The sequence below is a fragment of the Podarcis bocagei genome (genome assembly GCF_964188305.1).
Source record: "Podarcis bocagei genome assembly, chromosome: 14".
Lineage (NCBI taxonomy): Eukaryota > Metazoa > Chordata > Lepidosauria > Squamata > Lacertidae > Podarcis > Podarcis bocagei.
In genome coordinates this window covers 31,244,235-31,264,475 of record NC_138139.1, presented here as the reverse complement: position 1 = coordinate 31,264,475, position 20,241 = coordinate 31,244,235, and the positions used below count along the sequence as shown (strand labels likewise).

Sequence of the window (20,241 nt, the reverse complement as noted above, 5' to 3'; positions counted from 1 at the left end):
TGGAAATCAATTCTGGCACATCTCAGATGGGCACCATGGCCATTATAATAGCACAAGGGAGGAGTTCATGGTGAGTTCTGGCACCTCTTTTTATAGAAAAATAGCACTGGTGTTGGGCCATTAAGAAACAAAGGAAAGGGGGCTCTGAGCAAGAAGACAACTCAACTGAGAGATAGATAGAAGGACAAAGCCTGAGTTTAGAATTGAGAATTGGCAGTGATGTGACCTAGAGGTAAAGCAGCAAGTTTGAGAGAGAGTCAGAACAATGCTTGATTTCTGTTTGAATCCGAGGCTGCAGCTTTGGGAGAAAAAACCCTTTTTGGGTGTTAATGCTATGAACCCCTCTGGCTCAGGTTGTGTTGTTGTTTAGTTGTTTAGTCGTGTCCGACTCTTCGTGACCCATGGACCAGAGCACACCAGGCACTCCTGTCTTCCACTGCCTCCCGCAGTTCGGTCAAACTCATGCCGGTAGCTTCGAGAACACTATCCAACCATCTCGTCTTCTCTCGTCCCCTTCTCCTTGTGCCCTCCATCTTTCCTAACATCAGGGTCTTTTCCAGGGAGTCTTCTCTTCTCATGAGGTGGCCAAAGTATTGGAGCCTCAGCTTCACGATCTGTCCTTCCAGTGAACACTCAGGGCTGATTTCCTTAGGAATGGTGAGGTTTGGTCTTCTTGCAGTCCATGGGACTCTCAAGAGTCTCCTCCAACACCATAATTCAAAAGCATCAATTCTTCAGCTATCAGCCTTCTTTATGGTCCAGCTCTCACTTCCATACATCACTACTGAGATAACCATAGCTTTAACTATACGGACCTTTGTTGGCAAAGGTCCGTAAATAAACACCACATATCATAAAGACACCGCAGTCTTCACTGTGCCTCATTCTAAAAGGAAACAGGAACCCTGGGTAAGCTCCTGGAACCCCTGAAATCTCACACTGCTCAGAGAGTGGAGTAGTGTGCAACAGTATATTCATTGCAAAGATCTTGCTACTATGAGCCATTATGTCCCATCCTTCCACAAAGCGCTTGCTCCATCCCTCTCTCCAATGTTGCCAAATGCCTAGCACAGTGGCGAGGCTCCAGGGGCTGCAGTAGAGAAGGAGAGCCACAAGGGGGCATCCCGTGAACATCCACATTGGCTGTGTCTGCCTGATGAAATCCTGGTTTTGTAAGCCATGCAAGTGCTTTCTGCACCCATCCAAAGCTCCTTCACTCCTCCCTTTGCATAAGCAAGGTCTTAGTTGATCACAGAACAATAAAATAGAATCAGAATTATATAGTTGGAAGGAACCCCAAGAGTCATCTAGTCTATGGATGTAGCAGGAAATGATGGTTAGCTGCACCTTCCTGGTTAAGTTTCCCTGCTTGTGGCAAGGCAGAAGTGAAGCATGAGCAGCAAAGGAGCTGGACTCCAGTGTGCAGCACCCACACATACTCTTAACATGCAATAAAACTTGCACATATTAAGCCAATAACTGATTGTGTGAACACAGCCACTGAGTGTAAGGTTGTGGGTCAACTCAGTGGCAATAAATCCTTCTGTTCTGTTACAAACTAATATGCAAGGAGGGAGGGGGGTCAGGGAGCCTTCCCATTGTCTCAGGAATTGAGTAATCAGCATTTTAATGGGTGACACACTATCAGGAAAGGCAATCAGGTAAGGCAATCAGATAACCTGGCAGACAGGAAAAACAACACCACCTTTTCTGTGATGAAGATATGATGTTTGTGGGGGGTGGACTTGGGTTACACCCCTTCTGTGATGTATGTATAATGTATGGAGGGGTGGTCTTGAGCTCGAGGGCAGGGAATTTAAAATGTCTATAGAAGGCCTTGCGCGCCATTGTTCTGGGTTCCTCCTTTCCTGTGTTTGAGGGGAGCACCCTGTTGCAACAGATCAATAAAGATCAAGCTTACTAGCTGCTTTGCTTCTCAATATTCACTGGTTGGCCTCTGTTATTTTCTCCTACCAATAGGGAACCTTCGTAAGGCCTCTATATGGGCTCTTGGATACCCCATGAGGGAAAAAGGGCAGATCTGGTTTACAACACAGTGAGCCAGTACATATACACATTTATCAGTGAATTCTTACATTTGGTATCATGCAGCAAAGGCCCTTTGAATAGATAGGAAGAAACTGTGATGAGGTGTTTTGTGGGGACAAATCACAAAAGTCACAAAAGTGATGGTGCTGATTTTGGTAGTGGGCTGCATGTGCATATGTGCTGGAGGGGCAACCCCCCCAACCTATACATAAATTCCTGCAACAAAAGGTACTTCCCTTCTTTATGGCAAGGATTTGCACTTCCCCACTCACTGTGCTTTCTTTCACTAGTCCATTAATTCAATTCATGTAAACTTGAATCTAAACATATGTACAGTGGTACCTCTGGTTACCGTATTTTTCGCTCTATTGGATGCAGTTTTTCCTCTCCAAAAATTGAGGGGAAATGTGTGTGCGTCCTATAGAGCGAATGCAGGCTTGTGCCATAGCCGCGCGCAACCCCTCCGGCAAAGAGAGGCTGCGCGGGGCTAAAGGGGAAGCCAAAACAGCGAGCGGGATCCATCCCGCTCGCTGCCTTGCCTTCTTCCATAGCTGCGCGCAACCCCTCCGCAAGGAGAGGCTGCACGGGGCTATGGCTTCTTTAGCCCCACGCAGCCTCTCCCGGCAAGGAGGCTGCACGGGGCTAAAGGGGAAGCCAAAACAGCGAGCGGGATGGATCCCGCTCGCTGCCTTGCCTGCTTCCATAGCTGCACGCAACCCCTCCGGCAAGGAGAGGCTGCACGGGGCTAAAGGGGAAGCCAAAACAGCGAGCGGGATCCATCCTGCTCGCTGCCTTGGCTTGTGCCATAGCCGCATGCAACCCCTCCAGCAGGGAGAGGTTGTGTGCAGCCTGTACGCTGCTCTTTGGGGCTGGGGGGGGGGAATATTTTTTCCCTTGATTTCCCCCCCTAAAAACTGGGTGCGCCCTATGGTCCGGTGCGCCCTATGGTGCGAAAAATACGGTAAGTACTTAATTCGTTCCAGAGGTCCATTCTTAACCTGAAACTGTTCTTAACCTGAAGCACCACTTTAGCTAATGGGGCCTCCTGCTGCCGCCGCGCTGCCGCTGTGCAAGTTCTGTTCTCATCCTGAAGCAAAGTTCTTAACCCGAGGTAATATTTCTGATTTGGCCGAGTCTGTAACCAGAAGCATATGTAACCTGAGGTACCACTATACTGTATCCTTGTGCGTATATTTCATATATTGGACTGTTTTTTAAAAAAATAAATAAATAATATGTATATTCCTTATATTAGACTTTTATATAAAATAAACAATGGACAGGGCGAAATTTAAATAGGTATCCTTGAAATATATCTCTGAAAGCCGCAAGAGGGCTGCATGCCACCAAAGCCAGCCCCCTCCTCTCCCCCATCCACCATCTCCCATCTCCCCCATCCACCATCTTCTCTCCTAGAAGGTCCCCCGTGCCCTTGCTGCCTGCGCCTTTAAGAGGGAGGAGCCCCGGGGGGTCACGCGGCTGAGAGGGGAAGGCTAGGAGGTGAAGGAGGCGGAGGGCTAAAGCCCGGAAAGCACCGCTCTCCTTCCTTCTTTGCCCTCCCTCCCTGCCACCCCCGCCCTTTTCTTTGTCATAATGCGCAGGGTCACGTGAGGCCGAAGGTGGCGCACTGTGACGCATGCGCAGACCAGTAACCTGGGAGGGGGGAGGAACCGCCTGCGCCTTGCGCTGCTGTTGTGCGTGGAGCGGCCGTTCCCTCCCTCCGCAGCCCCTGCGGTCGCTGGCCGGGAAACCCCATCGAGCGGAGGAGCGGTAGCGGCGTCGTGAGGGGAAGGAGTTGGAGGCCGAGGCCGAAGACGACGACGAAGGAGGAGGAGGAGAAGGAGAAAGAAAAGGAACGGAGGGAGACCGAGGAAGAGGAGGAAGGAAGAGGAGAAGAGAGGAGTTTTAGGAAGCCGCCGCCGCCGCCATGATGGCGGCCTAGCCGGCCCAACGCAACGCCTGACGGGAGCCGCCGTTGCTGCCGTCGCGGAGGACCATGGCGGAACGAGGCGGCCTTTGAGGAGGAAGAAGCCGCCGCCTCACACGGGAGGACGCCCTTCGCGGCCCTTTTTCTTCCTCGAGGCATCTTTCCCTCCCCGCCCACCGCCGCCGTAGTCTCGGCGCCTGCCCATCCCCCACCCGCGTAGCGCCCCCCGTCCTTCCCTCCCCTCCACCGCCATGTCCTGCGTGCACTACAAGTTCTCCTCGAAGCTCAAGTATGACACGGTCACCTTCGATGGGCTCCACATCTCGCTCTGCGACCTCAAGCGCCAGATCATGGGCCGCGAGAAGCTCAAGGCCGGCGACTGCGACCTCCAGATCACTAACGCTCAGACCAAAGAAGGTAGGAAGGACGACGACGACGACGGGAGGCTCTCGTGCTCTGTTTTCTCGTGTCGTCGTCGTTTGGCTTTCTTCTCTTCCTCTCCTCTTGTGGGGACACGACCAGCATCCCTCACACACAGCGCGCGCGCACCCACCCACCCGCGATCCAGGCCCCCCCCCGCACGAGCTTACCCACATGATGCGTACACATATACACAACAACATGGGTTTAAAAGGCACGTTTACACACACAGGGAGCAGAAATAATCCCGGGGGCTGGGAATTGTGGCCTTGTGAGGGGTGGAGATGTGCTTTAGATGTATGGATGGTGATGTATGCAGCCACAGTCTAAATCGGGGCAGGAGTGACAAACATCCTTGACTCAGGAAGCCCCTTCCCTTAGGAGGGTTGCTAGGCCACCTTTTCTCCAAAAGGTATAGGTCTTTATCTTCACATGTTTTCACTTTGCTTTCTGCAGAGTCAGGCCACTGGGCCTGTTTAGCTCAGTATCATTGACACCTTTGGTCTTCAGCTGGTGGGTTGGGACTCTCTACTGGGTCATGGTCTGAACTCAGATGTTAAGTGTCCAGTGGGTTTCTCAATGCATATTTGAATTACAGGTAGGACTCAGGCCTGACAGTATTGAAGACTGCTGCCAGAGGCTCCCTATGATGTCAGGCTGGGGAAATTCCCAGTCTTACCAAAGATGCCAAAGCTTAAACCTGGGGTTTTCCACTTTGCAAGTTTTAAAATTGCTTAAGGGTTGTTATAAAATTTTAGGATGCACACACATATCAGACACACACTCCACAGAAAACCAATCCTTCATCCTTCAAAATTTAGGAAATATTTCCTGAGAAAATTGCCCATTATTTTAGCACACAGAACAATCCCAGAAGCTATATTGGCTCCCCTAATATTAGAAGAGAAACCTTTCCCAATAGTTATTTCAGTTCCAAATTCTTCAAATCCCATTTTAAGGGGGTATTTTGTGTATGAATAGCAAGTGACCTGGATTCAAGAAATAAGTATTTACGATCTCAAAAGAATGGTCAGACTGCCCAGGTACAGTCATACCTGGGGTTGCGATCACTGCGGGTTGTGCGTTTTTGGGTTACGGACGTGCTGAACCCGGAAGTACTGGAACGGGTTACTTCCGGGTTTCGGCGCATGTGCTGAAGCGCTAAGTCGCCTCCCGCATGGATCACGTTCACAACCCAAGGTTCCACTGTAATGCAATTAGTTAAAAGGTTATTAGGTATCCTGGCAGGCAGGAGAGGAGCCTCACTCTCAGTTTTTTGTTGTAGACTGCCTCCTTGTTCATGATGTTTTTAGGGTGGTCTTTGGCTAAGGGGTTGGGCAATGTATAAAGTCTTTAAAGGGGCTTGCACATCTTTGTTCTGGATCTCTCACCTCCTTACAAGGAGGCAGTGGCTTTGTTATAACAGAAAAATAAAGATCTGCCTTGCTTTCACTGGATCCTGCCTCCATCCATCTCTGACCCATTATGGACTTAGGGAACTCAGAGTCCCTTGGTGAGTTGGGCAGCAAAAACTAACCCCCAATTCTACAACAGGCTAAATACAAAGGGAAAAATACGAAGCAAATGCTCCACTGTTGAGCTAGGCATAGGAAAAGTGAGGGCCCACAGTTAAGCTGTGGGCAATATTGGGAATTTGAACCTGGAACTCCTTAGTCTTTGTCCAGGACTCTTAGCCATCCCCAGCCTGATGTTTTAGAGAACAGCTCCCATCAGCCCTAACAAGCATAGGGTCAGAAACTATGGGAGTTGTGGTCCTAAAAATCTGGAGGGCTCACACCACTGTGTACACCTTTTCTGTTACCTACCTTCCTTTCATAGATTGGTGTGTGTATGGGTAGCCAGTGGTCAAGCTGTTGCCCTGTATGTGGTGAGATGAATTACTAAGGTAGTAGCATCTTTAGTCTTGTGATCTTCTAGGTCTCACCACCCCAGACCCAAGGGTATATGGCCGATAAAGAATGCAACTACTCATGTAAGCAATTTAAAGTTACATTATATAGCACTTTTGTGCCTGCAACACTATGTTACTTCAGTAGTCCTTACAGCAGCTTGAAGCACATGCTTCCCCAACACTACCTAGTGTGCTAAAGGTAACAGTTGAATTGCGGAAACAGTTTAAAACTTGTTTCATCAGTGTTACTTAGTTTCCCATTCCAATACCAGACTGGTACACAAAATCTTTACGCTGCTTCCCTGAATATGTAATAAATACCTAGAAAAATATTCTAGTTTTTATATGATAAATAAGTAGAGAGCTTGGCTTGTATCTGGTCATAGTTGAATCCATCAGAAGTTGTTGAATCCATTAACAAGGCCCCTTAGGTTTTTTTTGTTTTGACTGCAAGTGAGGCTCAGGTGACCTGATTAGCTGGTGTCTGTAGCAGCAGATGTGTCAGAGGAAGTGCGTGGTAAACAGTTGTTGGCATGAGCCATTCCAAGCCACTCACTCCCAGTTTCCGGCGGTTCCAAGATTCCACATACTGTTTAAGCAGTTAGATCATGGCTAATAGCCACTGGTGGCCTAATTACCTCTGAATTAGTTAAAATCTTATTATCCTTGCTGCCTGATGGTGTGGCATATGGTGTTATGTCAAAACATACATACTGAATTTGTGTATGAATAGAGCTGCTTGAGTAGATTTACGATCTCCTGATTTCACCATTGGTACAGTATAGGGACACTCTGTAAGAGCCTAGGATGAGGAGGGGTGCTTTGTAACAGTTATGTCAGGAATAGGGAACTTGTGTTCTCCAGGTATTGTTGGCCTCCCAGCTCCCATGAGTTCCAAACAGCATAGTCAGGGGTGACTGGAAATCTAGTCCTCCCACATCTGGAGGAAACAGGTTCCTTATCTTTGACTTATGACAGCCTAGGGTGAATACACTGGATACGATTCGTTTCCTGATTGGTGGTAGGCCTGGTGGGCAGTGACTTTGATAATGTCAACACTCATCTCAGTAACCTCCTTGGTATGCTAAAAAGTGGACCAAGACTGTCTTTATGTGAATCTTTAGGAAAGTACAAGTCATGTTGGCCCTGCTGAGGATATGTGCATTTTAAACATTGTGCTTGTTACCACAAATCATGGCAAACAAAGCAGACTTCAGACTGCCACAAAAGCCTCTCATATGTACAAGACTTTATGGAAGAGAGAATGTTTGTCCTGCATGTATGTGCATTGTGTGTCTAAGGCAAGTCCCCAAGGTTGTCATATGCAGGCAAAAAGCTCCAAACTAACTGCTCACTGAAAATGGCATGCACCCCACTGAGAGAGTTCACTGTAAATGTAGATTAGATGTGTCAGGACTGAATTAGGCAATTGGATTAATGTTTATTAGGCAGCAAGGTTATAGTAGTTCATCTAGTAAGGCACCCCAGACAGGTATCCTGGGGGGAAATAGGCTGTGTCACATTTATCTTCACGCTCCTTGTTCCCCCCCCCCAAAAAAAAGTATGTGTACCATTACTCAAGTTTTGTGTTAATTCCTGGAAAGTGTGTATAATTCCAGAAGAGACTGTAGAAAGACTGTTTGGGACAATAAGTTGAAAAGTGAACTATGGCAAGTTCTTGATGTGAACACAAGCCATTTATTTCCTCAAGAGAATTGTACAGTGAATTATTTAATTAATTTTCATGTCAGCTAGTTAAATTTTTATGACAATAGCTGTTTCAGTTGCTGAACTATCTGGAGTTTTAAAAAAACAACCACCAGGTCCCTGGGAAATTCAGTTGTGTATTATGCTTGCCATTTTTATGCTCTTGTCCAGGGAAAATCAGAGACATCTTCACCAAATGCACTGTTAGCTTATTGTGCCCATGCATATATGATGTGTGTTAAAACATCTACATTGGCATAATGGTATTAGCAGCTCCGGGCTGGTGGGGGGTAGTTAGTTGTAAGCACCCATCCTAACTATGGAGCCATGTGTTAATTTTATAACTGGGTGCTTTTTAAAGAAATAGAGGTATGATTTCAATGTATGGGGTTGGGTGGCTTAAACATTTTGGGTGGAATCCAACTAACTCCCTCTCTGATTAAACCCATTGGAATTGCTGGACCTAAGATAGTTGTGTTCATTCATTTCAGCGAATCTACTCCAAGTATAACTGTTATTAGATAAACCTTTTATAATGGGGGGGGGGAGATCCATGTAATCCAAATACTAAACTTGTGGTTTGTATATTAACACATCCTGTTCTTTGCAACCTTTCACAAGGACAAGCTAACATTTTGGTTATGTGATTTTGGCAAAAAGAGGTAGAACATTTTTCAGTATTCCCAAAAGGGTAAGTCCAGTGAAATTGCCAGCTCAGATCATTGTTATATAGTAACTGCCATACCAGCTTTCTTGGGAACACTTTGCAAACTAGACTACAAATTCATAGTCTTAGGTTGCAGTCAGTAGGATTTACTTTCGAGTATACATTTATAGGGTTGCAGACAGAGTGTGCATTCCCAATACAGTGTGAAGTTCCAGACCACTCTGTACATAAGTTATCTTTTGCTTTAAATATCTCCCTATGAAATCCTTGTTCTGGAGTGCACTCTTAATTGGCAGGGTCCATTTAGCATTTTAAAACTATCCCAAAGATGCTAAATATGGTCCTGTCATACTGTGCTTTTAGCCAGTGTCCTAATAAATTACATTTTCATTAGTATTCATTCTACAGGTCTTGGGTATATTAAGGAAAGTGGTCCAAGTTCCACCAAATGCTACTTCAATAATTGTGGGATAAGTATTAATGATCCCAAATGGTTACAATTGCTGAAAAGTCCCAGGGTTTTGTGGCCTATTTTGAGAAAATTCCACATTGGTTTTCTTTTCTTTTATTCTGAACCAAGCATACATGTTTTTTCTCTCCTTTCCTAGAATATACTGATGATAATGCCCTGATCCCCAAGAACTCATCTGTTATTGTCAGAAGAATTCCTATTGGTGGAGTAAAATGTACAAGCAAAACTTATGTCATGTAAGTGTCTGTTTTTTTGTTCCAAGTACTAAAATAAACATATGGGTTCTAACTAACATGTAGAAGCTTAGTGATGCAAGAAACATAGTTTATTTCTGCTACATGAAAAACATGCATGCAAATTCATTTTGTCATATTTGACCATGCCAGCATATGTAAGTTGCACATTTCCATTTCAGTCTATGGCAGTTACATTCCTATTTATTCTCCTGACGAAGTTACACTTTCTAACAGAAGTTACAGGAAAAGCAGTTTTCTACTTGCTAGTTTGCTGAGGATTTCCATCAGTATCCTCTCCCCCACCCATGCAGTCTTGAGTTCCATGTGAGTGGATTAGGCACATCCAGCTTCTAGTTGGTAATAAGTTATGTGTTTTGATATGTTTGGTGAGAGTGGGACAATAAAGTCAAAAAGGTTATTTTGTTTACTGAATAATACTTTAAAATTATACTGTGCCCTTTCTGGTAGTCCTTTGAAAATGAAGAATCGGAGTTGGAATGGACCCCTGAGGGTCATGCATGAATGAAGTCCAACCCCCTACAACTTGGCATCACAGCTATCCCAACTTTAAAAACCTCCAAAAGGAAGTCTACCACCTTCCAAGGGAGTCTGTTCCACTGCTAAACAGCTCTTACCATCAGATTCCCCCCCCCCCAATGTTGGGGGGGGATCTCTTTTTGGGGGAATCTCTTTTTTTGTCATTTGAATCCATTGGTTAGGATCGTCTACTCTGGAGCAGCAGAAAACAAATTTGCTCCATCTTCCTTGTGGCAACTCTTCAACTATTGAAAATGGCTATCCTGTCACCTGTTTCTTCTCCAGGCTAAACATCCCTAACTCCTTCAACAGTTGTTCATAAGGCAGGGTTTCCAGACCCTTGATCATCTAGGTCTCCCTCCTCTGCACACGTTTCAGCTGACCAACTTAAACGGCTGTGCCCAAGAATTAGCCCTACATCTATTCTTGTTTAATTTTTTACATTCTTTTACTTAGAGGCACTTGAAGTAGATTATTCCTCTCCAGTGAATAGACTTGTGTTCCTGCAGTTTTGGAATTTGGAAAATAAACTAGACTGAAATCCTGAGTGTGGGGCTGATTCTTGAAGTTCAGGTTGGCAATAGGCCCAATTCTGAACATCTCCTGGAGATAGAATATTTTATGTTTGGATTGACTTTGGGATGATAGAGATTAAATTGTAAAAGGAGTGGCTTTTTCACATTATGATTCATTATAAAATTAATTATGATCAGACAATGTTGAGCTTAATGATGAAAACAGATTTCTATGGGATGTAGAGACAGGATGAGGAGAGAAACCCTTGGGACTGGTTTTCCATTATAGGAGTTTGGGCTTGTCTACGGATTGCTTAATAAAATCTGCATTCTACATGTGGGTAGGAGTTCCTGGACACAGGACTCATTCATATTGCCTTTTGGGGAGGAATTGGGTGGAAGCAAGCAAGAGCAGTGGATGCTGGGCAGGGCAAGATTCTGGTGGATTGTGCTTCTGAAGATCATGTTTTGAATATTTTAAGCAGATACTGTTCTAGTCCTCTTGTGCATTTGTCATAGCATGGGGTAGTTCATGATATCACCTCTCAGCCATCAATAGCATAACATGTGAATGGTGTGTTTGTGTGGGGGGGGGGGGAGAATAAGAAAGAGGAAATCATAGAATTGTAGAGTTGGAAGGATGATCTAGTCCAACCCCCTGTGATGCAAGAATATGCAACTGCCCCATACAGGGATCAAACCTGCAATCTTGGAGTTATCAGCACCACTGAGCTGGTCTTAGGTTTGATCCTTGGTAACTCGATGGCACCCTTCCACACAGCTGACATAGGTATGATGGGTTAGCACTAAAGCATAATGTACTCTGGAGTGAACATTGACTTGTTCCTTTAAAGTCTGAATACAGAGCACATTTGCCTATGTTTGCAAGAGTTGCTTATGGTAAAGATGTTGTACATTTGTAGGGTAAAATGTATCACAAACATATCCTCAGGAACTCTTGAGAGTAATTTTTGCTGCCTGCTGAGGCCAGGTCTGGTGTCTACTCCATCCCACCTGCCAGGCCAACACTAAAATGTCTTGCTGCACCATTCAGGCACTTAATGCCTGTCTTCATGTATTCTTCCCACCCCAGTGCTCGCTTAAGCAGCCTGCTTCCTCCTCCTACAGAAAAATACTATTCCTGGTGCAAGTACCAGTTTTCTGCTTAGAGTTCCATTCCTTGGTATCTGTCCACCCACCCCTCACACACACACCATGGAACATGCTAGTTGAGTGTGCAGTACTATCCCCTCACCCCATGTGTAGTTTTAACTTAATGTGTGCCTGTGGCCTTCGCTTTGTACCACCAGAGACCATGGTTAGGATTAGTTCTTTCCCCCGTAATAAACATGATAGATATCAACCTCAAAAATGAGACGACAAAATAGCAGGATTCAGAGAATGTTTTTTTTAAATACAAAATTGCTTTTATCTTGGGTTACTTGCTGCTTACATTTAAACTGTTTTCAGTGACAAATATGTAAGGCATGTGGTATAAGGCCCTATTCAGACATTGGCTTTGGACTTGCATGCACTCACTCCTTAACAATTGTGAGGAGATCAGTAACTTTTAAGCAACGTGTGGTTCTCTGTAACATCCAGGCTGTGGTTACTTAAACAACTTCTAACGAGAAGAAGCTAGCAGTTTCAAATCCTGCCTTGTTATCACAAACCTTAGTTTAAACACAGTTCACCGAAGTTAAGATTTAATGGGCAGTTGTGCTTTGTATAAAAGCAGGTGCTTCTGCTCACCCACAGCCATTAAAGAAGGGGAGGGGCTCACCATAGCTTATGCACATAGCAGAAAACCATGGTTTCCCATTACATCTGAATCAAGCTTAAGTGTGTTCATTATATGATGGCTATTCTGTGGGAGATGCAGTTGATTAATACTGTTCTATAAACAGTTCTCTCTGGGCCAAGTTAGCTTCCTTGTTCACAGTTTTGGGATTTGGCCTTTTGTATAACTTTGTGCAGCTTCTGTCTCTCATGAAATGGGTAAAAGTTGTAAGTCTAATAATAATAATAATAATAATAATAATAATAATAATAATAATAATAATAGATTATTTATACCCACTCTGGGCTGCTTTCAACAACATATTAAAATACAGTGGTCTGTTAAACATTAAAAGCTTCCCTAAACAGGCATACGGTTTGTATCTAAGGTGGGAGTTTCCTCTGTTTTGTGCTATATGCCATTGCTGTTTTTCTGACATTCTCTATTTTCTCTTTTTAGAAGTCGAACTGATCCAGTGAGTGGAACTTCAAAAGCAGTATGTAAAAACACAATATCACACTTTTTTCCTTCTACACATTCACTTAATGTTTTTAAAGTAATGTAGCAATAAAATACTTTTCTAAATACTAATTTACATTGATTTCTCACAGAGAACCATTTATATTGTAAATACAATGTATTTTGAATCAGTATAGCAAAATTAAGCAATGCAGATCATTTTAATGTGAATATTGACACTTGTGCAAAGTGACGCACTGTATTGCATATTGAATGCAAGATTATTTCCTGTATGACTATGTGTTGTACAGATACTGTATGATCGTTTATAGATCATGTAAGATAAGGGTTTCACTGCTAAACGTGATTACCTTGTTCAACATCTGTGTGTCTCTAGTTAGTAGTTATATGTTTGTATAGGTTGTTGTGTGCCTTTTTGTTTTCTTGAAATAAAAACATTTGGAGTGTATCTTTTTTTTTGCCACTATTGCATTGTATCACCTAGGCTTTGTTCTAAGTATTTCCCTTTATGGTTTTTGAAAACGTTGTCAAAAACCACATTAGTGTTAAACTTGTTGTTTTTTTCCTTTTAACTTGGGGTTCAGGCACATGTTGAAACATCAAGAGCAGTTTTATGCAGCTATAAATGTGCCCTGTCATACACAGTCTTTGCACACGACTTCCAATAGCAATAAGAATTTTTTTTAAACCATCTAGAACTGGTATCCTGCATTTGCTTCCGTTTTTTTGTGAGCAAGCACATAATTTAAATTTGTCACAGTAGTCAAGATACAGGAAACATATTTTGGCATAACAACCCAGCTACAAGTCCTGCTACCTTTTTAAGAAACCTTCCCAGTTGAGGATAACTTGCCTTACTTCTTTCCTCTTCACCAGACAAATTCCCTAATGTTATTTTATATTAGATAAACACTTAAATTGAATACTCTAGTAAATCCTTCTGTAGCATACCATTGTTTGTGTATGATAACATTGGCAGCATTTTTGTTTGATTCTGGTGTATTAATTTTAGCCAGTACTAACACATATTCTGTTCAGTATGGTTTTGCTTAATTTAAGATAATGCAAACCTAGTTCTAATTATTTTTCAGCTTGTCATATCTTAAGTGTACTTGTTTAAGTGTAGGTGGCTTTCTTTTTAGAAGAACGAAACCCAAAAAGTTATTTTGTGGATTTACTGGTCTTGGTGACCAGTGAGAATATTGATGAAATCATGGTTAACTAGAAATGTTTGGTCTTTGTGTAGCCTTTCAAAATGTTAAACCATAGGCTGCATTTGACAACTCGTCATACATGTTTTAAAACTGCTTCCCATTTATAGTGACCCAATGACTGCTGTAATACATAATATAGTGGATTTGTGTAAGCTACACTTACCTAATTCTTTTTTCATGAGCAGTCCTTTTCTTTGCTAGTATGTATATAAACACGACTATATGTTCGTAAATAAAGTTCAACATTCATTTAGAATATTGTGTTCCCTGGCATGTCTATTATACATCTGGGTAGTTCTTGTAGTTTGATCAAATGTTTTTTAAATGTGTTTTTTTAAAGCAGGCTTGCAAACAGGTCCACAGAATTTGCTAGACTACAAACTTTTATCCACATTGTAACTTATTTGCGTTCTAAAGTGGGGGTGATGGGTGTATACTTTTTAAAGCTTCCCTGTCGTAAGTACCTGGAGGTGATTACTACTTCCTGGCCTAGAGGGTGGCTGTTTAAAGCCTGCTTTAAAGCTGAGGCGGAACACTTACTTCCTTTACATAATTCATCTGCTATGCTGTCTTGCCCAGATGTCAACTGAGAATTCAAAAGAAAATTCTTTTTGGAAATAGGTCTTTCCAATTCTGTGTGAAATGTTCAGTGCTCTGGGAAACTTGGTCTAGATGGTGGGGAGGAGACTTCAGTGCTTCCATGTGGTATATGACAAAGCGAAAAACTGTAGGCTGAAGATGAGGCTTGGCGCTGGGCTGAGAGTAGTATAGAGTGCAGGTTTCTGTAGTCTAAAAAAGTCAACATGTTCTGGATTGTCAAGAACTCCCAAAATTAGTACTTCTTTGATTGTTGTCTTAGTATCCAAAAAGTACAACAACTTTTTGGGTGGGCTTTCTGCATCTAATATAGACTGTTAATGTTCTTGACAAGGCCTCCACAAGTCAGGTTTCCTAAGAAGGCAAGATTTCCTCTCCTGTGTTGCAAATAACTTGGGATCTAGGAAGTTGTGAACTCAATCATGTACAGGGCTGGATCTAACATGATCCTTAGTGCCATGGCTCTGGGGTTTTCTTAGCTCTTTGTGGCGCTCTGAGTTCATTGTAGGGCATGGGTTTGACTGGGTGTGAAATGTGAATCAGCTGTTTGTGGCCATGCAAAGGAATGGAAATCAGGGACTGACAGAAACCTCAACTGGAATTGATGACTTTTAAGACCAAAGAGTTTAGCATTAAAGGAATAAGAGCAGTCAGAGGACTTCCAACTACTAGGAGACCCAAAATTCACTTGCTTGTGGTATTTTAGAGGCCAGGATGCAGTGTGTTCCCTTGTCCCTATTCTCTTAGGCGATGCTTTGCTTGTAATCTGTTCAGTGCTTTCCACAGGAAATATTACCTCTGTGCCCATGTTCCATAACTTGCTTCATATGGCTGCAGCTGCTTACAGTAAATAACACCTGAAGCTCTTCAGTTTACCTGCTCAGCCTGTTACCACACACAAAAATAACTGCCATGATACAGGTTATGAACTCATTTTCTTGAAAAGGCTGCCTTTAGAAAGCTGCGTTTGAGTAAACTGCTTTAATTAAATTGCTGCATAGTTCAAGCTACAAAAAATGTTAGTAGTCAGATAGCTCTGATTGTGATTGGTGGGGCATTATGGAGGTGAGGTAATTGCAAATAACTCTGTTGGCTGAGGCTGGCCACCCAGCTTCAGGAATGGTGACCAGGATCCACTCTTAATGATGTCCCAAGTGTAGTGCTGGTGGGGTTGAATGGCAGCTATTCACTTGAGCAGGAGAAAGTAAAGGGGTACCCTCATAACTTTGGGCAAAGTGTGAAACCTATTGACTCGAGCATGTTCTCCCATCCTGCCAAACAGAGTCCTACAGAACTCCATAGAGGCAAGCTTGATTCTTTTTCAGGGTTAGCTTCTATCTGCCTAACCCCATGTTTCACTGTCCCCCTTTTAGGCAGACATTATTGTAACACTAGTCACAAACACCTGAAATGTTGGGAGTTAGAAGGGAAAAGTGTGTTTTATTATCTTAACATAAATCCATTTTTCTTCTTCAGCAACTTTTTGCATTACACTTGAAGACCATAAAACAATGCTAGTGTTTTACGACGTTATATTTCTGATTGCTTTCACTTCAGAGCTACCTGTAGGCACTACTTAAAATGTGTCTTAAAACTTAACGTTGAATGTTGTATCCTAGGATTAGCCTCTCAAAAATGTGGCTTTATTTACTTGGTGCCAGGCATGTAAGCGCTTGAGACCCAATCCTGGTACCTTCAGGCAAGATACCACCATGAGAAGCAATACATGTTTTCATTGAAATTGTTTTCTAAAGTAGTAGCTAGAGTTCTACTCCTTATGTCACAAGAAGGGCTATCTTATCTCATTACTGTATTTCTGATATTGAATGCTGCCTTATTCCAAAGTTAGTTCGAATGCAGCCTTTGCCAACCTGCTGGACTCTGGATGTTTTGGACCACAACTCCCATCAGCCCTTGCATGCACAAGTCTTTAGGATGCTGAGGCTGATGCACACCAAAGCATCTGGAGTGCACCAGGTTAGTGAAGGCTACTGCTCTACAGTAAATGAAAGAAAGTTGATCTACACAATCTGGTTTAACACTCATGGCGCCTCCAACAAAATAAAATATTTTGCTTTAGGGGGCTTTAGTTCATTTTCTGAGCAGCATCCCAAGACTTGTCACAGAACCAAAGTCTGATTTCTTGCTATATTATGCCATTTCTCTTAAATGGACAATAGCTGCAGTTTAGCCCAGTGCTAGAAATCAAGTTCCTGAACTGATCCCTGGACTTCGAAAAATATTTGCCATTACTGATTTAGATATTACAAACAAAATTCTTTAAATGTTACCTCTTTATTTCAATAGTTTCCATTAAAAATGTAATTTGAGAATCATATAAATATTTTAAGCACTTAATTCCAACACTTTTCCTGCCACAGAGCATTTAATTAGTACCCTGTTGCTATCGACATTGGCTTTTTTGAGTTAAGCATTAACAAGTTTCCAGAGGCTTGAAATCTGCCAATTTTTTTTTTTTTTTTAATATAGGAAATTATTTGGCTATTTTGTGTGACTGCTTTGTGGAACCTACTGCAGCATGCTATTACATGCAGAATGAAGATTTTTAACTATTGAAAAAGCAATTTATTTTTATTGTGAAAAAATGTAGGCTTGTTTATGTTGATCTCTGAACATAAGCCTGATGAGTTGATTCCATTGAGTGAGTGCAGCATTAGTTGCTCTCTTGTGAAACTGAATATTATGTATACCTGACTGCACAAACTGTACAGACAATGATATGTTTTGGCCAAAGGCTTCATTACTTTGAAAAAATGCCTCTCTGTAGGACTAGATCTTAATTACACAGTAGAGGCTAAATATTTTGCTTCATTTTGATTGTGGAACTTGAATGTGTGTTTAATTTTTTATGAACAGATTGATGACTCTTCTGCATCTATTTCTCTGGCCCAGCTTACAAAGGTATATATACATATATTCTTGTCAAATATAGCCAAATAAATTGTTGCTTGCTTGGTATTTTCAATGTTTTTATGCTGTGATCCTTATCTGGTTAGTTTCTGTTACTGGTGCAAAGCATTTTTAGTAAAAAGTACCGAGCCTAAACATTGAAAATGTGTGTATATTTATTGATAACTATCCTGTAAAGAGTAGTTCCCAGTATGGGAAGATAGAAGGGGAGTCCCTTATCAGCCTCAACATAATGTTGCCGTTTTACTCATCTTCAAGACACAAAGAAGAAGCACCTCCGAAGCTGTTTTATCGTTTCTTTCATACGTTCCATTAATTTTGCATTGGAAAAATAGCACAAAGAAGAATTTTAATACTTTGGCTATTTATGGACTCCTAGGATTTTTCGGTGTGACAGCCAAAATAGAAGTATTTCCCTATCACATGGACACTTTACATGATAATTTTGGGATTCTGCATTCAAAGTCAGTGATAGTGCAATAATTTGCATAAAAATTGATAAAAGTTGTACATTTGTAGTGTATCAGTGGGCAGCAGCTATGCAACTAATTTGTTTGAACACAGACTGCGTAAATGTAACTGTTTATAGGAATATACCAATGTGTATGTGTGGCATATTAGCAAATGTGACCTTCTGAAACTGTTGTATCTGCCTTGTTTTGCTATGAAACTGCTTGCATTTTCTGCTCAATAATGTGTAACTTTGTCTGGGAAAGCACTAGTGATAACGCTCATCAAGAAAATTAGCTGCTCTTTAAAATTCCTATTAAGCAGTGTTACCTAATACATTTGTGTTCCCTTTGTGAATAAAGACTGAAGTTATGTGTTTCCAAGAAAACTTTATCTAGTAAAGTTGGGAAACTCTGAAGTGCATTTGCAAATACAAAATTTAAGTCAAGCAAGGTAGCTGTAGTTTGGTTTCCATTAGTGCTGTCCTTAAATTTGTCCTCAGTTCTGTAAGCTCATGTCAAGTTCTATTTTTATTGAGGTGTGAAAAAATGTCCAAGAGGTATACAAGTTACGGAGAACTTAAGTATTTCTGACTATTTTGTAATATAAAGTAGTTGAAAACTGTTACTTGCTTTAAAACCTCTTCAATGCACAGAGTCTTTGCATAGAGGAAATGTGTTTAACAGTTTTCTGTTTTATTCCTATTATGTATTAAATGCCATATTTGAATTTTGGTCTATTCCTACTAATGTTTTGTGCTATTGGATGTGTTCTGTAAAACTGTTTGGGTTCAAACAAATTAGCTCAGTATTTGTAAAATAGTCTTCTGTAAATGTGAACAATTTAATAGTTGTTAATCTGGAATGTTAAGAAAAAATATGTATTTTAATCAACTGTTTAATAAAATGTTGAAACTAGCTGGTTGCTTTTGTGGATGAATGTATAAAGTATGTGTGGCTGATCTGAATGTTAAGTGATTGAATATCTGAACAGTTAGTAAACCAGTCCTTAGACCCTGCTTGTATCTGTTTATAGAGTGTAATGAACCATCCTAACAGGTACCAAGTTTCTGGAAACATTAGCTCAATAAGGGAGCCTCACATTTAGGGCTTGCACCTTAAGGGTAGTGTCATCTTGAAAGTTGTGTTTCCAAAGCATTTTGTGCTGTCTTTAATTCCAGTTGGGGAAAATTATTTTGTCTGAATTTTTTTGTGCGTTGGTGCGATGCAGTTTTTTTGATACATTCATTTGCACTCAGGCATTTTCCTTTTAAAGACATCTGAAAGGGAATAACAAGCCCATTTCCCAAGTTTTTAAAGGTGGTCTAGCTGGGCTTCTGAACCCTCAGTTTTCAGATGACATTGTCCTTTTAAATATTTTAAGCATAAATAATGCATAGCATTATATAGCAAATTGAGGCAGTAGTGAACAGCATCACTTTACAAAAGGAAACAGCTCAATGCCTTTTATCTTGTAAGTATTACAAAAGGCATCTTTCAGAACACTTAACTCCAGACCATTTAAATTTATCACGGCAAACTGGAGCAGTTACACAAGCCATTACATAAGATACAAACTGCACCTAAGGTTTAGTTAGAATGCCCCAGCAGAGTTTTTTATCTTTTCATTTTAGGTTAGCAAGTACACAAACATCATGTAACGGCATAAGGACTCCCTGGAACATCTTCAAGACAATCTGATATTAAAGAGCTGTTTTTGAGGCAACTTTCAGTTAGCTTTGTGCTGCTCTTTACAGGATTGGATGAGTGGTGTTTGTCTTTGACTGGATGGACTTAAATGTGTTTCTAATGTGTGTGTCAAATGATTACCTATTGAACAGACCGCCAATCTGGCTGAAGCCAATGCTTCCGAAGAAGATAAAATTAAAGCTATGATGTCACAGTCTGGCCACGAATATGATCCAATCAAGTAAGTCTTCAGCATGCCACAAACCAATTTTTTAAAAAAGCTAACTTTGGAAAAATTTACAGATTTACTATCTTCTTAATTAAAGCAAAACAGCAAAGAAACACACTTCTCTTCTTACACCTTTTTAGTTACATGAAGAAACCCCTGGGTCCGCCTCCGCCAACATACACTTGCTTTCGTTGTGGAAAAGCTGGCCATTACATAAAGAACTGCCCGACCAATGGGGTAAGGGACTGTGGAATGGAAGTTTTGATTAGTGTTAACTTGTTTATCTTTATTTTCATAGACCTCCATTAAACCAGTAGCAAGAAAATTAAAGTTTTATTCCTTGGTTTATTGTATATGGGGGAGTGTAATATCCTGTTAAGTCCTCCTTTCTCTCCACTTTCAGATTGTGTCTGTCTCTTCAATGATCCAT

At 41.8% G+C, this 20,241-nt stretch overlaps 1 protein-coding gene across 5 annotated transcripts in view; it reads left to right on the top strand.

Annotated features, from left to right (window-relative positions):
- Window positions 1–3,683: 3,683 nt before the first annotated feature.
- The window catches only part of RBBP6 (RB binding protein 6, ubiquitin ligase), a gene marked incomplete at its 3' end in the record, with an annotated part of 29,768 nt that continues 13,210 nt past the window's right edge, over window positions 3,684–20,241 (top strand). For 2 of the 5 annotated variants that reach the window (XM_081170821.1, XM_081170819.1), the window contains exons 1-6: window positions 3,698–4,393; window positions 9,291–9,390; window positions 12,682–12,718; window positions 17,391–17,435; window positions 19,735–19,823; window positions 19,952–20,048. In XM_081170821.1, coding sequence (XP_081026947.1) covers window positions 4,228–4,393; window positions 9,291–9,390; window positions 12,682–12,718; window positions 17,391–17,435; window positions 19,735–19,823; window positions 19,952–20,048 — 534 coding nt within the window. In that variant the 5' untranslated portion in view covers window positions 3,698–4,227. Of the gene's footprint in view, window positions 4,394–9,290; window positions 9,391–12,681; window positions 14,173–17,390; window positions 17,436–19,734; window positions 19,824–19,951; window positions 20,049–20,241 lie in introns of those variants that run through there. The other 3 variants (XM_081170822.1, XM_081170820.1, XM_081170823.1) reach the window with 3 other exon arrangements.